General features: G+C 50.6%; 1 protein-coding gene across 1 annotated transcript in view; it reads left to right on the forward strand.

Annotated features, from left to right (window-relative positions):
• The window catches only part of CCDC180 (coiled-coil domain containing 180), a 28464-nt gene extending 14309 nt beyond the window's left edge, over positions 1-14155 (forward strand). Inside the window, exons 21-38 of the mRNA XM_026712433.2 lie at positions 264-444; positions 1351-1497; positions 1611-1755; positions 2467-2583; positions 3179-3277; positions 3800-3895; positions 4269-4462; positions 5213-5289; positions 5913-6033; positions 6118-6201; positions 6735-6807; positions 7380-7521; positions 8209-8369; positions 8845-8982; positions 9966-10077; positions 10933-11038; positions 11823-11961; positions 12951-14155. Coding sequence (XP_026568218.2) covers positions 264-444; positions 1351-1497; positions 1611-1755; positions 2467-2583; positions 3179-3277; positions 3800-3895; positions 4269-4462; positions 5213-5289; positions 5913-6033; positions 6118-6201; positions 6735-6807; positions 7380-7521; positions 8209-8369; positions 8845-8982; positions 9966-10077; positions 10933-11038; positions 11823-11961; positions 12951-13085 — 2267 coding nt within the window. The 3' untranslated portion in view covers positions 13086-14155. The remainder of the gene's footprint in view (positions 1-263; positions 445-1350; positions 1498-1610; positions 1756-2466; positions 2584-3178; positions 3278-3799; positions 3896-4268; positions 4463-5212; positions 5290-5912; positions 6034-6117; positions 6202-6734; positions 6808-7379; positions 7522-8208; positions 8370-8844; positions 8983-9965; positions 10078-10932; positions 11039-11822; positions 11962-12950) is intronic.
• The last annotated feature ends 426 nt before the right edge of the window (positions 14156-14581 follow it).

Here is a 14581-nt window from a genome sequence, read left to right on the forward strand (position 1 = left end):
GAGGAAGACTGTGGGGTCCTTGGTGCTCTCTGAGCGTGCTTGTTTTCTTGCAGATGTTTCATGACCCAACTAGGGAACATCATCCATGCTGGTGTTATCTCATTTCCCAAACACTTGTAGGCCTGTTTTGTGAGCAGAACCTTGTTGGGATCTTGTCTGATCCCGCCGGGCTCTTCTCACCAGCTTGAGGGTGACTTTTTGGGACCCTTTTCTATCCTTCCCTCCTTTATCTAACCTCTGGGAATTTTCCCCCTTCCTCTCAGCGGAGCTACGGATTCACAGCGACCGCTTGAAGCGTCACTGCGCCGCCTTGATTGAGGCGCTGAATAAAGAGAGAGGCGCCTTCTTCAAGATCCGAGAAGACCACAACGCGGTCAGCAAATCCTTCCGAAACCGAATCCAAGAGATGGAGAAAGTCTTCCAGACGGAAAGCCGGGCGGAAAAGTCAGTTGGACGTTGGAAAGATAGGGGATGCTACCCCCCCACCCCCCGTAGGATTCGGCCTCTGGGCTTTGGAGACGGCCCTGCAGAAGGCGCCATCAGAATGTAGAAGGAAGGAGTAGGAGGGCAATGGCCCAGAGGTGGAGCTCTTGCCTCCCAGTCAGGGGGCCGTGAGTTCAATCCCAGGTAGAGGCAGGTATTTCTCTCTCTGGTCGCACGGAGAATATATCCGCTGAAAAACAAAACTCCGCATTGGCAACAGGGAAGGTATCCGGCCATTCAAACACTCAGTTGCCCAGACTCCACCCCGCAAGGGATTATGGGGTGGTTAAGTGAGGAGGAGGAGGAGGATCAGTACTACAAAGGAGAGGGGTGTGTGGAATGGAGGAGGAAGACTGTGGGGTCCTTGGTGCTGTCTAAGCTAGGTGGGGTTTTTCTGGGGGTTTTTTTTGCAGACATTTCAAAACCCAACTACGTAACATCCTCCGTTTTCATTACCCAAAACTGAAGATGTAACCGAGTTTAACAAATGAAGATGCCTAGTTTGTCCTCCTAGGACAGCCTCTGGGCGGTGTGCGACGCCCACACGCAGCTCACTTAACGTCCCCTTTTCCACGGCCCTCCTCCCCTTTCCCCCAGTGAATGTCCAGTCGAGTGCTTGGACATTCTTCGGGCAGCAGAGCCTCCGTTTCCAGCTCGCTTCCTTCCGATGGTTGAGGTTGGCGGGCTGGCTGGTGCTTCTCCCATGACTTGGTCCCCAGCCCCTCCCCTAATTCCTCCCTCCCTCCCTTCCTATCCTCCCTTCCCTTCCTATCCTCTCCCCCTTTCCTTACCGGCTGGCAAACGCGCGTCCACCTTCGGAGGGTGTTTCAGAGTCACACGGCTTTCCTCCCACTCTCTCCTCCGCAGGGTGATGGCCCTGAGCCGTAACCTCCACATGGAGCTGCTGAACCACGTGGAAGTGCTCCAGGTCTCCATGAGGAGTTACCGACAGTACCTGGAGGAAGCCCTGGGGAAGCTGCGAGATTCTAACACGGAGTTCCTGAAAGCCTGCAGGTGCCCAGGATTAAGAGGGCCGGGAGGGTCTTCTAGCCCCGGGAAGGTGGGCCTCCTCCAGCCAACGCTTGAGCCATCCCCCTTGTTGTGGTTGTGGTTGTGGTTGTTTTTAGGCTCTTTGCAGACGGTGGCAACTTCTCCCCCGAGGAGCTGGAGATCTTCATGAAGCAGCTGCAGAAGGAGAACTCGCGGATCGAGTTTGTCGAAGGGTTGATCATGATCGACATGGAGAAAGCAGAGACCGGCTACCTGGAGCAGGTCAGCCCGAGAGAGAGAGAGAGACAGAGAGACAGAGAGAGAGAGAGAGAGAGAGAGAGGGAGAGGGAGAGGGAGAGAGAGAGAGAGACGATGCCAAACGAACCAGAGTCGGGTTTGGGGAAGAGAGTCAGAAGGGAGCGAGTGGATCCTTGTATGCAGCTGGTCCTCAGCCTGCAACCACCGTCGAGCCCCAAACGTCAGCTCTAGTTAAGTGGGGTGGTCGTTAAGTGAGTTTTTGACCCCCATTGTTAAGCAAAATCTCTGCCGGTCTCCAGTTGGTCACACGGTCGTTCAGTGAATCCGGCTTCCCCGTTGACTTTGCTTCTCAGAAGGGGTTTGGCTCCCCCCAGGGACGCTGCGACCGTCGTAACTACGAGCCGGTTGCTGAGTGTCTGAATTTGGGGGATGCTGCAAGAGTGAAAAAAACAACAACAGCCCCTTAAGTCAATGCCGTCATAGCTTTGAACAGTCCCTAAAGAAATGGCTGTAAGCCGAGGACTACCTGTATACATGGCATAGGTGCAAGGCAAGGTACAAGGAATTGGGGCTGGTGAGGTCCAGAAGAAGGGCCTTTTCTGCTGTGGCTCCCACCCTCTGGAACCCCTCCCCCCACACCCCCAGCCCTCCTCCTCCCTCTGTCTGCTTTGTTCCCTCCCTCTCCATCCTGCTTGGTTTTGGTGGCGTTTTGAAATCCTGCCCTTCCCCAACCAGGCTACGGAAACGATCACCAAGTTCGAGAACAGGTTTCGTTACCTGGCTATGGACCGAGTCTTCCTGGAGAGGATCCAGCGGTTCCTGACCAATATTCAAGTGAAAATCAAGACAGAGGTGCCAAGAGGAAGCGATTCCACCTCTCGCTCAACCTTCCTTCCCTTCCCTGCCCTTCCCTCTCTCTATCTCACTTTCCTTCCTTCCTTCCTTCCTTCCTTCCTTCCTTCCTTCCTTCCTTCCTTCCTTCCCATCTCATCTCATCTCATCTCTCTCTCTCCTCTCTATCTCACCTCCCTCCACTGCCTTTCCTTCCTTCCTTCCTTCCTTCCTTCCTTCCTTCCTTCCTTCCTTCCTTCCTTCCTTCCTTCCTTCCTTCCTTCCTTCCTTCCCCTCTCTCCTCCCTCCCTCCCTCTCTATATCACCTCCCTCCTCATTTCTTCCCTGGGGTGGAATCTCCAGCTAGACTGGAGGCAGATGTGAAGGGCTGGGCGGGTGGGGGGAGGACTCGTGCTTAGAGAGGCCTTGCCCCGCAGTAGGAAGCCCGGCCCGGGCCTCTTCCCGAAGCCGCCTCTGGCCCTTCCTCACGGGAACGCTGCCTGCCGGACTCGACTCTTCCGGACAGGGGCTGGTCTCCTGCACCTGAGCGAAGGCCCGCTGGAGGAAAGCCGTTTGCCTCGTCCCGTGTGACTCCTTTCGCCTTCCCACTTCCCAGGTGGCCAAATCCAACTGGCAGACCCAGACGTTGAACGACTACCTGAAGAAGCTCGTCCAGAGGATCGATGCCTGCGCCCACCCGAACGTGGACAAGGAAGTAAGGTCCAAGTTGGGTGTTCGACTCCTAGGCCAGCGCAGGTCGTCCTCGACTTGAAGGCCGCCCCCAAGCCCAGAATTTCCATGGCTAAGCGGAGCTCATTGGTTTAACGCTCTTGCCGCCGTTGTTCAGGGAATCCTTGCCATTGTTAAAGGCTTCCCCTTTGACTTCACTCACCAGGCTGTCACAAAAGGGGATCACATGCCCCCCCCCCTGGGGTCACTATGGCCATTGTAGATACGAGCCAGTGGCCAAGCATGTGAATTTGGATTGCGGGAAGGCCCCAAGTTGCATCGTTAAGTGTGAAAAGCAGACACGGGTCCCGTTTTTGTCCCCCGGCACCGTTGTAACTCGGAACAGTCGCTGAATGAACTGTTGTAAGCTCCTGAATGAACCATTATAAGTCAAGGACTACCTCTTATTTTAAATCTCCCGTCCTGTTTTTTTTTGCTTAGCGGTTTTTTGAGCGTGCTTTAATTTTATCTTTAATTTTATTTCTTCTTCTTCTATTCCTTCCCTCAGAGCATCACTCCAGAAAAGCTTTATGAGTTCACCAAGTCCGTCATGGAAGAACTGAAGAAGAGATGTAAATATCTCAACTGTCAGCTCCGGATCCAGGTAAGAAGAAGAATTCCACCGGGAATGGGGTTCACCTGGTCGCTATTTTTTTTTGTTTCCAGACCAAGAGCTGACTTTGGGGGAGTATCTGGGGTGGGGGGGCTGTGGGGGGGAGGGGTCATACTCCAAATCATAGGCATGGCCAAGACAGGACAGTCTTCGTGTGGCTGAAAACAGAACAGGAAAAAAAACACCGGTAGCAGGGGTGGCTTGGTGGGCGTGGCAGGCCAGGATTCGCTTAACAACGGGGTCGAGAATGGGGCCGAACTCACGGAACCCATGTCGCACTTACCGACAGGAGCGGTTGGGGTCGTAAGCCGAGGACCACCCGCACGCCTCCCGGCCTTGTGGCTCCTACATTCTCCTCTCTTAGGAACAGGAGATCACTTTCCTGCCGGTGGTTATCGCCGAGGACTCCGTCGTGAGCTCCGCCCCATCGGATGTGTCCCTCCCGGAGAGCCGGGTCATCGTGATGGGCATGGACTACACGCCTGTCCTGAATCCGAGCAGAATGGGGAAACCGGCCTTCGATGACGCGTCCTTCGGCCTCATCCGAAACCTCACCGGGTAAGCGTCCAAGAAACGCCTCCGGGGGAAAAACCACAGGGACTAGGAAGCTGCTCACGGGGTCTTTGGAGTACGCCCCAGCCCTTGGCTTAATAGGGACCGACGTTAGAACAGCGCCGAGGAAAGGGGCTTCTCTACGCATACTGACACGGTTACGCGATCGGGATTGGGATGCTTGTCAACTGGCTCAGTTTATGACGGTCGCGGTGTCCCAGGGTCACTTATTGCCCCCTTCTGAGAAGCAAAGTCAATGCGGGAAGCCAACACTCAACAACAGCGTGACCAGCACCAGCATTTAGACTTATGTACCGCTTCAAGGTGCTTTCACAGCCCTCCCTAAGCGGTTGACAGAGTCAGCCTCTGGCCCCCAACAATCTGGGTCCTCGTTTGACCCGCCTCGGAAGGCGGGAATGAACAACTGCCATTATTCACTTAAGAACTGTGGCAAAGGTTATAACTTAACTGAATATTGGGCTCAATGGCAGTCGTAGGTTGAGGACTATCTGTATATCCAAATCAGTGGTCTCCAAAGCACAAGGGAGCCAACACAACCAGACAATCTTTGGCTTTTAAAAGCTTATCAAGCGAATGGCAGCTTATCTGACGCGAGAGAAGGCCCCGTTGTCTTCAGGCTCAGAGCCAGTAAAATTGAAAGCTGCCCTCCCCTAAGTGGGACTCTCTGCCTCGTTCAACACTTCCGGGGGCTGATTTGGGGAGCGATGACATTTTCCTCCGTTCCCTTCGTTCCAGGTTTGTGCGTGGGAAAAAGATGATAGAGGCTCAGCATGAAAGGGACCTCGCAGGACTGCCTGGGACAGACCGAGGAGGTGAGGAACAGTCCTTCGATGCAGGCCAAGGCCGCGTGGCTTAGCTGCCAAAATGCTAGCTTTGTTGACCAGAAAGTTGGCCGTTCGAGACTCCAGCACCGTGTGATGGTATGAGCTCCCATTCCTGCCTCAGTCCCTAGCGGTTCAAAAGCAGGCAGATGCGAGTAGATAAATCGGTACCACTTCACCGGGGAGGTAACATCGTTCCCTGCACCTCGGCATTACAGTCACGCCGGCCACATGACCACGGAAGCATCTTCAGACAACGGCGGGCTGCCTCGGCCCAAAAAACAGACACGGGCACCTCCCCTGGAGTAGGATGCTGGTTGAAAACCTTTTTAAGGGCAGGGAACTTCTGACTTGACAGACGTGGTAAAAATTCAGGTTCCAACCGGCGTGGCCGCCAAGAGGAAACGTGGAACGTTAAATAGAGAAGTCCAACCAAGAAACGGGGTCCTTCCGTGGTTGGAAAAGACGGGCAAACGTTGCCTGAGATCCCCTCCCCTCGTGGCCAGACCACCCTCTCTGTTGGGTCACCTGGAAATCCCCAGCAACCACATCTCGGATCGGTGCTTTGCCGATCCCTCGCTTCGTCCCATCTTTTCCTCTCTTATTTTTTCCAGAGATTCCCAACCCAGCTTTCCCGTCCTTGTTCAGTGGGGGCGGCCACCGTGAAAGCCTTTCCTTGGGAGCAGCCTATTTGCTGTCCAAGAAATCTAGTTCCATCACCAAGGCCTCGGGAAGGTAAGAGTCCCCACTTGGATGAAGTAAACTAGGGGTGTCTAATCCGCCCAAGAGAAGGATTAAATGGCCTTCTTCTCAATGCAGCGGGAACTCCATCCAAAAATACACCAGGCTTACTAAAGCCGACAGGAAGTTGCTGATTTTCGGAGGCCAGCCAAAAGAGACAGAGTGAGTCCTGTTGGAATCTGATTCGGAGGGAGCGGTAGAACAGTTGACACGGAGTGGGAGTGTGGCTCTGGTGGCTGTGGAGGAAACTGGGGAAGGGCACAGTCCGGCTGAGCACTCAGAGGAAGACCCAGGTCCACCCTCTCTTCATCCTAGGGCACGCAGGGAGGAACAGAGAAGGGAGCAACGTGGGTTACGGGGGAGAAAAGGGCCCTGATCCCCTTCATTAGCTGCAGCTTGGAAAACAGGATAAAAAGGACGTTTGCGTACAGCGCATTGCTGGAAGCAAAACATGCATTATTTTTGTTTGTCACGTCTTATCTGGGTTCTGGCGTCCTCCCAACTGGGTGTGTTTTGTTATTTTTTTTTTTTTGAAGTCTGCGATTCCTTATTATTATTCTTCCTTATTTTTTGAAGTCTGCGATTCCTTATTATTTTAAGTGTTCTTATTTTGGCTACTTTTTTCCGATAAAAAGAAAATTGCAACCATAAGATCAGAGTGAAGTAATCCCTCCTTTTAATTTTGGTCGTTCTAGTCCGGATTACTTTACCGGCATCGTCTTCAGCATCCTGTGGGACAATTTTGATAACATCATGAACGTCGCTGAGGTAGGAGCTTAATTTTAAAAATATATTCACACACACACACACACACACACACACACACACACACACACATATATAAATCCACTTTGTCACTCTGGACCATATGCAGAATTGTAAAACATGGGGGGAAACACAAGGGACTTGTGTATTGTGAGGCTGCAGAAAGCCATAAGATACGTGAAAGCTGATTGAGTCTAGTGGTGAAGATTACGGGCCGGAAACCAGGAGACCACGAGTTCTAGTCCTGCCTTATGCATGAAAGCCAATTGGGTGACTCCTCTCTCTCTCTCTCTCTCTCTCTCTCTCTCTCTCAGCCCAGTCCACCTCACAGGGCTGTTGTGTGGAAAATAGGAAGAGCAAGGGATCTATGGGGGTGTGTTTGCTTGCCTTGAGTTATTTCTAAAAATAATAATTGGCGGGATACAAATGCATTTTTTTTTAATATGCAGGTGGCGATTCCTTTTGCATTCCTCTTGTTCTTCCTGAGCAACCCCAAACCAGCCTTCTCTAACCCATAATAGTGCTCTCCCTGGTTTTTCCTTCCTGCTTCCTTCTCCCTTCTCCTTTTCCTGAAGGAATTCTACAAAAAGGACAAGCATCAGATTACGAAACCGGACTGTCTGCAGGAAACCTACGACCTGTGCATCGATGCTTTAGGCCAGAAGATGCTGACCTACCTTTTCCAATCCGACGAGTACCACATCGCTTGCATCTCTGGTAAGGCTGCAACGTCGTCGATAAAGGGTGGGGGTTAGCTGTCCCAGGGAAGGACGGCATATAAATTGAGAGGGGGGAGAGAGGGGAGAGGGAGGGAGAATATAGAGATAGGTGATGGATGGATGGATGGATGGATGGGCAGATAGATAGATAGATAGATAGATAGATAGATAGATAGATAGATAGATAGATAGATGAGAGATAGATAGATAGATAGATAGATAGATAGATAGATAGATAGATAGATAGATATCAATATAGAGATGATAGATAGAGGATATAGATAGTCAGACATGGATGGATGGATGGCACTTAGCAACTGGCATGTACTTATGACAGTTGCAGTGTCCCAGGTCACATCATCTCCTCTTGTGACCTTCTGACAAGCAGGAAGCCACATTCACTTACTAATATTAACCACGCTACTGAGTCACGTAAAAAAACGTGGCAAGAAAGGTCGTAAAACGAGGCAGAACTCACTTAACAACTGTCCCGCTCAGCAACGGAAGTTCATAACTCAATTGTGGTCGCAAGTTGAGGGCCACCTGTATATTCCACCTGGTAATATAAAAGGCCAATAAAGGCCAGTCTCAAAACGAAAATCCAATTTATTTATTTATTTATTTCAGGCTGCCCAACCCTGAATTCCACCCGAGAACTGACTTTCCATCCCATAAAATTTTCCAGAGTTCCGGGTTCAGCTGAAGACCTTTGAGGAAGAGCTGCCTCGGGTCGTCTGTCTGGCCATCGGCAAAATCCTCAAGGACCACGAACAGTTCCTTGCCGAATCCACGGAACAGATCCGGGGTCACCTGCAGGACCAGCTGAAAAAATGGACCGCTATCAAAGTAAGCGGTTTTAAAGGCCCCCAAAGTGTTTCAAGCTTAAATGTTCCACCTTTCCCGCTGCTGGCCACAAAGAGCCAGTCTGGTCTCGTGTCGAAGTCATAGGCTAGAAACCAGGTGACCGTGAGTTCCAGTCCCCCCTCAAGCGAGGAAGCTGCTTGGGTGATTCTGGGCCAACTGCCAGGAGACGGTGAGTTCTAGTCCTGCTTTTGGCCTGAAAGCTGGTTGGGTGACTTTGAGACGATCCCCAAGAAATGGTGACTTCTAGTCCGTACGAAAGCCAGCTGGGTTCACTTTGGGCCAATCCCCAGGAGACGGTGAGTTCTAGTCCTACCTTAGGCCTTGAAACCCTGGCCGGGTGACTTTGGGCCAATCCATCTCTCTGTTCCCAACCCACCTCACAGGGTTGTGGTTGTTGTGGGGGGAAATTAACTGTGCCTGGTGGCCGCCCGAGCAAGACTTGCCCTTTCAATTCAAGGACAAGAACATGGCCCAATTGCACACCAGTTTGGGGCACCCAGACAATATCCCGGTGCTGGAAGCCTTGTGCCAAGAGGAAGAGAAAAGGCAGGAGGAGCAAGTGGAGAGCATCCTCATCTGCACCAGGAAGCTGGAGGTACCCGGAGTTTCCTTTTTTATGTCCCCCTCAGAGCCCCACGTTTATCAAGGGTCGGTAGTCAGCGGGGTTACCAGAAGGCCGAGGAAGCGTCTGCAGCGGGAACCATCGAGCCCAGGCAGCTCGAAGTTACCCGAGTCACGGTGGGAGCCACCAAAGGAACCATCCCTGATTTAATGAGCCATTCCTCCTCCTCCTCTCCCTCCACTCCCTCCTCCTTCACACGCCCCACTGCCTTCTAACACTGATGTCATTATCTAGTTCGGTAATGAAATGTCTGTAAGGAAAACAGTTGAGCTCAGAGAGCAGAAAAGACTCCACAGTGTCTATCTGTCCATCCGTCTATGCCTGCCTGCCTGCCTGCCTCTATCTCCCCATGTACCTACCTACCTACCTACGTATCTATATCCTATCTATCTATCTATCTATCTATCCATCCATCTAATCTATCTATCTAATCTATCTATCTATCTATCATTTCTATCTATCTATCTATCTATCTATCTATCTATCTATCTATCTATCTATCTATCTATCTATCTATTCTATCTATTCTATCTATCAATCACCTCTCTTTATATCTATATCTATATCTATATCTATCATCTATCTATCTATCTATTCTATCATCTCTCTATCTATAGCTATCTATGATGATGTTACCTAGTTCGGGTAATGAAATGCCTGCAAGGAAACAGCCAAGCTCAAAGAAGCACCAGGGGGCCCACAAAACAAGGTGCCTTTCTAGGAAGGGGTCAAACTTGAACTGAGGTTCTCTCTCCCCCACCGCCCCACCCACCTCCCACCTCCCAATTCAGTCACAGCCCCATCAGCAGGCAGGGATCCTAATCTTGAGCTACGTAGCCTTTCCCTGAGTCTGTGTAGGCCCGGAGGCCCCGAGCCCCCCTAGGAACCTGCTCTCTTTCGCGGGCCAGGCTCCCCCGCTCTCCTGATGGTGACCCCCCCGCTTCCCCCGCCCCCAGGTCTGCGTCACCGAGTGCGCCCAAAGGTTCGTCTCTACCTTGGCCGCTTGCACCGAGACCATCCTGATGGAGCTGGACAACAGCCTCACCATTGATGATGTCCAAGTAGGAAGTAAGTCATCACCCAGTGGGGACACCCCCCTCAATTCCCCACGCACGCCCCGGTTTTGCCCGAAGAAGCGAAACCGATCTCACCCCACCCCATGTTCCTTTAGCGTCATTGTTCCTAGCGGTTAGTCCCCCCCTGACAAGCGGGAGGGAAAGAGAATTTATACCGCGAGTCCTCAGCTCACGAGCCCGACCCTTCTGCGGCTAAGCGAGGTGTTCAGTGAGTTTTTATGCCCCGTTTTTACGCCTATTTATTGTTAAGTGAATCCTGGCCGTTCTTAATTTAGCAACGGGGCTTTATAAGTTGAGCCTGGCTTCCCCATCGAGGGGGCTTGTCAGAAGGCCACAACAACGGGGTCCGCAGCACGGGGATGTTGCAAGTGGTCCCAAGTCGCTTTTTTTCCAGCGCCTTTCTAACTTTGGGCGGTCACTAAACGAAATGTCGTAAGTGGAGGACCTCCTGTATTGTCCAGTCAGCCCCTGTTCTCCAAAGAGGGCTTGGTTACCCCCTTCCTGTGAAAAATTTGAAGGCATATTAGGGTTGGTGCTACCAAGAACCAAGATGAACAGGTAATCAGAGTTGGAAGCAACCTTGTAGGTGACCCTAAATACGAACCCGGTCATAAATATGAAGCTCTTTTGCTGAGCATCTGGATTTTTGATCCCATGACCTCAGGGGTCCATACATGTGAAAAGCCGTCGTGTCGTGCGTCATTCTTTTTTTTTTACAGGGCCGCCCCGAACGAACCGTTGCAGGTCGAGGACTCCCTGGGATAACTTACTGGGTCGTTGCAAATGAGGGGATAAATCCCCTCCCCAAAAATGCCTCTTTCTCACCCCGAGTTCTGTTTTTTGCCAGAGACGGAAAAAGTCCGGGAGAAAACCATCACGCTGATCCGTCGTAAAAAGGCCGGACTCTCCTTAGAAGTGGAAGAACAGAAACTGGTGGCGGAGCGAGGCAGCAGGTGAGGTATCGCTGCCCTCTTTCGGGGGGTGGGTGCCCCCCGCCCTCCCCCACACGGGACCGAGACCTTCGCTGACAAAAACCATCCCTACTACAAGGTAGTCCTCGACTTAACGACCCCAAATCCCAACCCCAAATTTCCATTGCTGGGCCAGACAGTCGTTAAGTGAGTTCTAACCGCCAAGGGTCCTGATTTTGATCCCCTGACCACAGGGGTGGTTGCAATGGTCGTTAAGTGGGAAAAGTAGTCCCAAGTCGCTTTTTTTTCCAGCGCCGTTCTAACTTTGGGCGGTCACTGAACGAAATGTCGTAAGTGGAGGTCTACCTGTATTGTCCAGTCAGCCCCTGTTCTCCAAAGAGGGCTGGTTGCCCCTTTTCTGTGAAAATTTGAAGGCGTATTAGGATGGTGCTACCAAGAACCAAGAGAGAGATGAACAGATAACAGATAATCAGAGCTGGAAGGGACCTTGTAGGTCATCTAGTCCAACCCCACCCACCCAAGCAGGAGACCCTGCACCATTTCTGACAAATGGCAGTCCAATCTCTTCTTGAAGGTCTCAACTGATGGTGCTCCCACAACTTCCCAGGGCAACTTCAGTTCCATGGGTTGATTGTTCTCCCTGTCAGAAAATTCCTCCTTATTTCCAGCTTAAATCTCTCCTTGTTCATCAGATTAAACCTACAACAGGCTTGCTAAAAAAAACCCACCCAGACCTTATTTATTCCTTCGGGAAGATCTCCACCCCACCGATCTTCTCTCTGGGCTGTTCCTTTGCCTTTTGCAGAACCTGGCCTGGCATCCCGCAAACCACCAACCCGAGTCTCCCGGATCGGATTATCTTTCCGGAAACGGCGTCCGTGACCACAGCCAAAACCACGCTGGGCCACGTCGCTGCGGTGGAAGAGAGAGACGCCGTTTACACGGTAAAGCAGTTGGACTTGTAAGGGCTCTCCTGGAATGACGGAGAATTTGGTGGGAAGAGAGACTCTTTTTTTTAGGCCCAAAGTTAGCAAGTCTGGGAGGAGCAAATATCTTCCCCCCCACCCCCCCATCCCTGTCACCCACCCACGTTTAGACAGGGTTGCTTCCCAGCTCCTAGGGCCAGGGGTGGGCTTCAGCCGGTCCGCGCCCGTTTGAGCAAACCGGATGTTAATTTTATATCCTCTCCTGCCCGTCCCAGTAGTCCCCAGGTGGACCTGTTTGGTATCCCAGGTAAGGGCAGGGGACACATGGAGCCCAGGCAGGTGGAAAACGGGCCACTTTCACTGCCATGATGGTGCAGGAGGCCAAAGAGGCCACACCCACCACGCCCACACCCACCCAGCGACCGGGCAGAGAAGCGGTTGTTAAATTATTTGAAGCCCACCCCGGCCTAGGGTGGCTAGTGGGGATGGGTTGTATGACTCATCTTATTTATTTAAGCAACATCTCTGCCTCTTCTTCAGTTCAGAAGGTCTTTGGGCAGTTAATCTAATAATATGTGTCGGAACAGAAGCTGCCCCAGCCAAGCTTGGCTAAGGGAAGAACTCCCCAGAGGTCGTGTTCCTCTTCCTTCCTCGGATATAACAAATATTAAAAGACAACCTTCTACTAATACGAAGAAAATTGGCAAAATCTTGGTAGAGGTGGGAGAAAGGAGGAGGAGAACTGCGGGGTCCTTGGCGCCGTCTGAGTTGGGCGGTTTCCTTGCAGGAATTTCATGACCCAACTAGGCAACACCATCAGTAGGAGTAGGCTTTGCTCTCTGTTTACGTACAGTTACTTGTCTCGTCAGCGTCGGTGGCAAGAATAAGCTTAAGTTTCCTGATTGGGGTTCACTTTGTTTTTATTTTGCGTTTAAATCACCTCTTGGTCACTCTAAATGCCAAACGGCCCCGGATGACTTATTTTTTCTACTCTTCGGCTTTCGTAGAAATTCAAGGAAACGCTGAAGATGGAATTTGCCCGGATTCAGGAGGAAAACACAGCCCACCTGATGAAAACCCAACACTGGGCCCATTGGTGGAAGAAGTCTGTGCAAAAAATCAAACAACTCTACTATTCGTGAACCAGTTTAATTTCCCCCTCTCTCCCCCTTCTCCTCATTTGTGCAATATCGGTGTGTCCTTTAGAGCTGTCGGAAAAGAAAAACGTTAGCCCGAAAAATAAAACCGCTGCTATTTTTGCATATCTTGGCGCCTTCCAAAAGAACGGATTTATCAGCGTTCCTCAAACTTATGAATTTTAAGGCTTCACCTCCCACAATTCCTCCCCCGGCATCTAATTAGCAATACTTCATTAAGACACTGTCCCATTTTGTATCAGTGGTTAAGTGAATTTCGCCCCATTTTACAACCAACCTTACATCGCAGCGGTTACGTGAATCGTGGTAGCTGTTAAGTTAGTCAGACGATTAAGTGAAATTTTAACCGCGTTGGATGAACTTTCCTGCCAAAGTTGTTAACCTGACTCAGGCGGTTACGTTCGTTCGTTAGGCCCACGGTGGTTGAGCGAATCCGGCCACCCCGTTGGCTTTGCTTGTCAAGAGGTCACAAAAACGGGACACCACGGTCGTCATAATTGTGAGACAGTTGCCAATTTTGATCACTTGACCGCGGGGATCGTTAAGTGTGAAAAATGGTCATAAGTCATTCACATTCGAACAGTACTTAGTAACACTTAATTATAACACTCTCTCTATTTTGTTATTTTCCAAGTATCATTTTTCTCCAGCTCTGTGCAAATTGTCAAATTGACTCCATCAAACCTTTTGTGTTTCTCTGCTAAATATGGAAGTGATTCTCCCCACCAAGAGAGAAAGCAAAATAAAGATTTAAGCTTCTCGGCTGAGCCGCTGCGTGAAGATTAAAGCCAGCGGATGGGGCTTCATCACTTCATCTGGGAGGTTTAAATACGTCCAAGTTAGCTCTGCCAACCTTAAAACTGACGGGACTTTAATGATCTGTCTTTTCATTAGACTGGCTGCACGGATTAATTTCAATATTTTGATCCTTCCCAGCTGAAAACAGACTGCTGGAGATTTGTGCCAAATATATTAAAAGATAAAACTGAACATCTTCAAAAGCAGATATATAGGGCAACTTAAAGACTGTTTGAAGCATTTGGGGGGGCTGTTTCCTTAGTGTTTTAGCCCACTGGGCTAAACTGGGTCTTAAGGACTGTTTGCAAATCCCTGCAATTAAGTAATTGCACAACTCCCTCTTATTCCTTTGACTCTGTTTTCTGAAGCCTTCTGGGAAGCATTCGCGTAACCCCAGGACCCTGCAGCCATTGTAACTGTGAGGATCAGTCATAAGTCCCTGTTTTTAGTTGTTTTTTTGCAACTTTCAACGGTTAACAATAGTTGCAAGCTTTCTTTTCGGTCTCTCTCACATCCATGTTTTAAATTTTATTTGGGAAAGGCCAAAAGAAAAGAACATTTTTTTTTTTTGCAGACAAAAAAAAAACAGACATGAACTTTTTTTAAAGACCCACCTCGGAAAGACGTCAGGCTGAGTCAACCTTGAGCCGGTCAGGATCGAACTGCTGACAGTGGGCAGAATT

This window comes from Pseudonaja textilis, chromosome 17, assembly GCF_049901715.1.
Source record: "Pseudonaja textilis isolate UNSWEBS1 chromosome 17, rPseTex1.2, whole genome shotgun sequence".
NCBI classification, from domain to species: domain Eukaryota; kingdom Metazoa; phylum Chordata; class Lepidosauria; order Squamata; family Elapidae; genus Pseudonaja; species Pseudonaja textilis.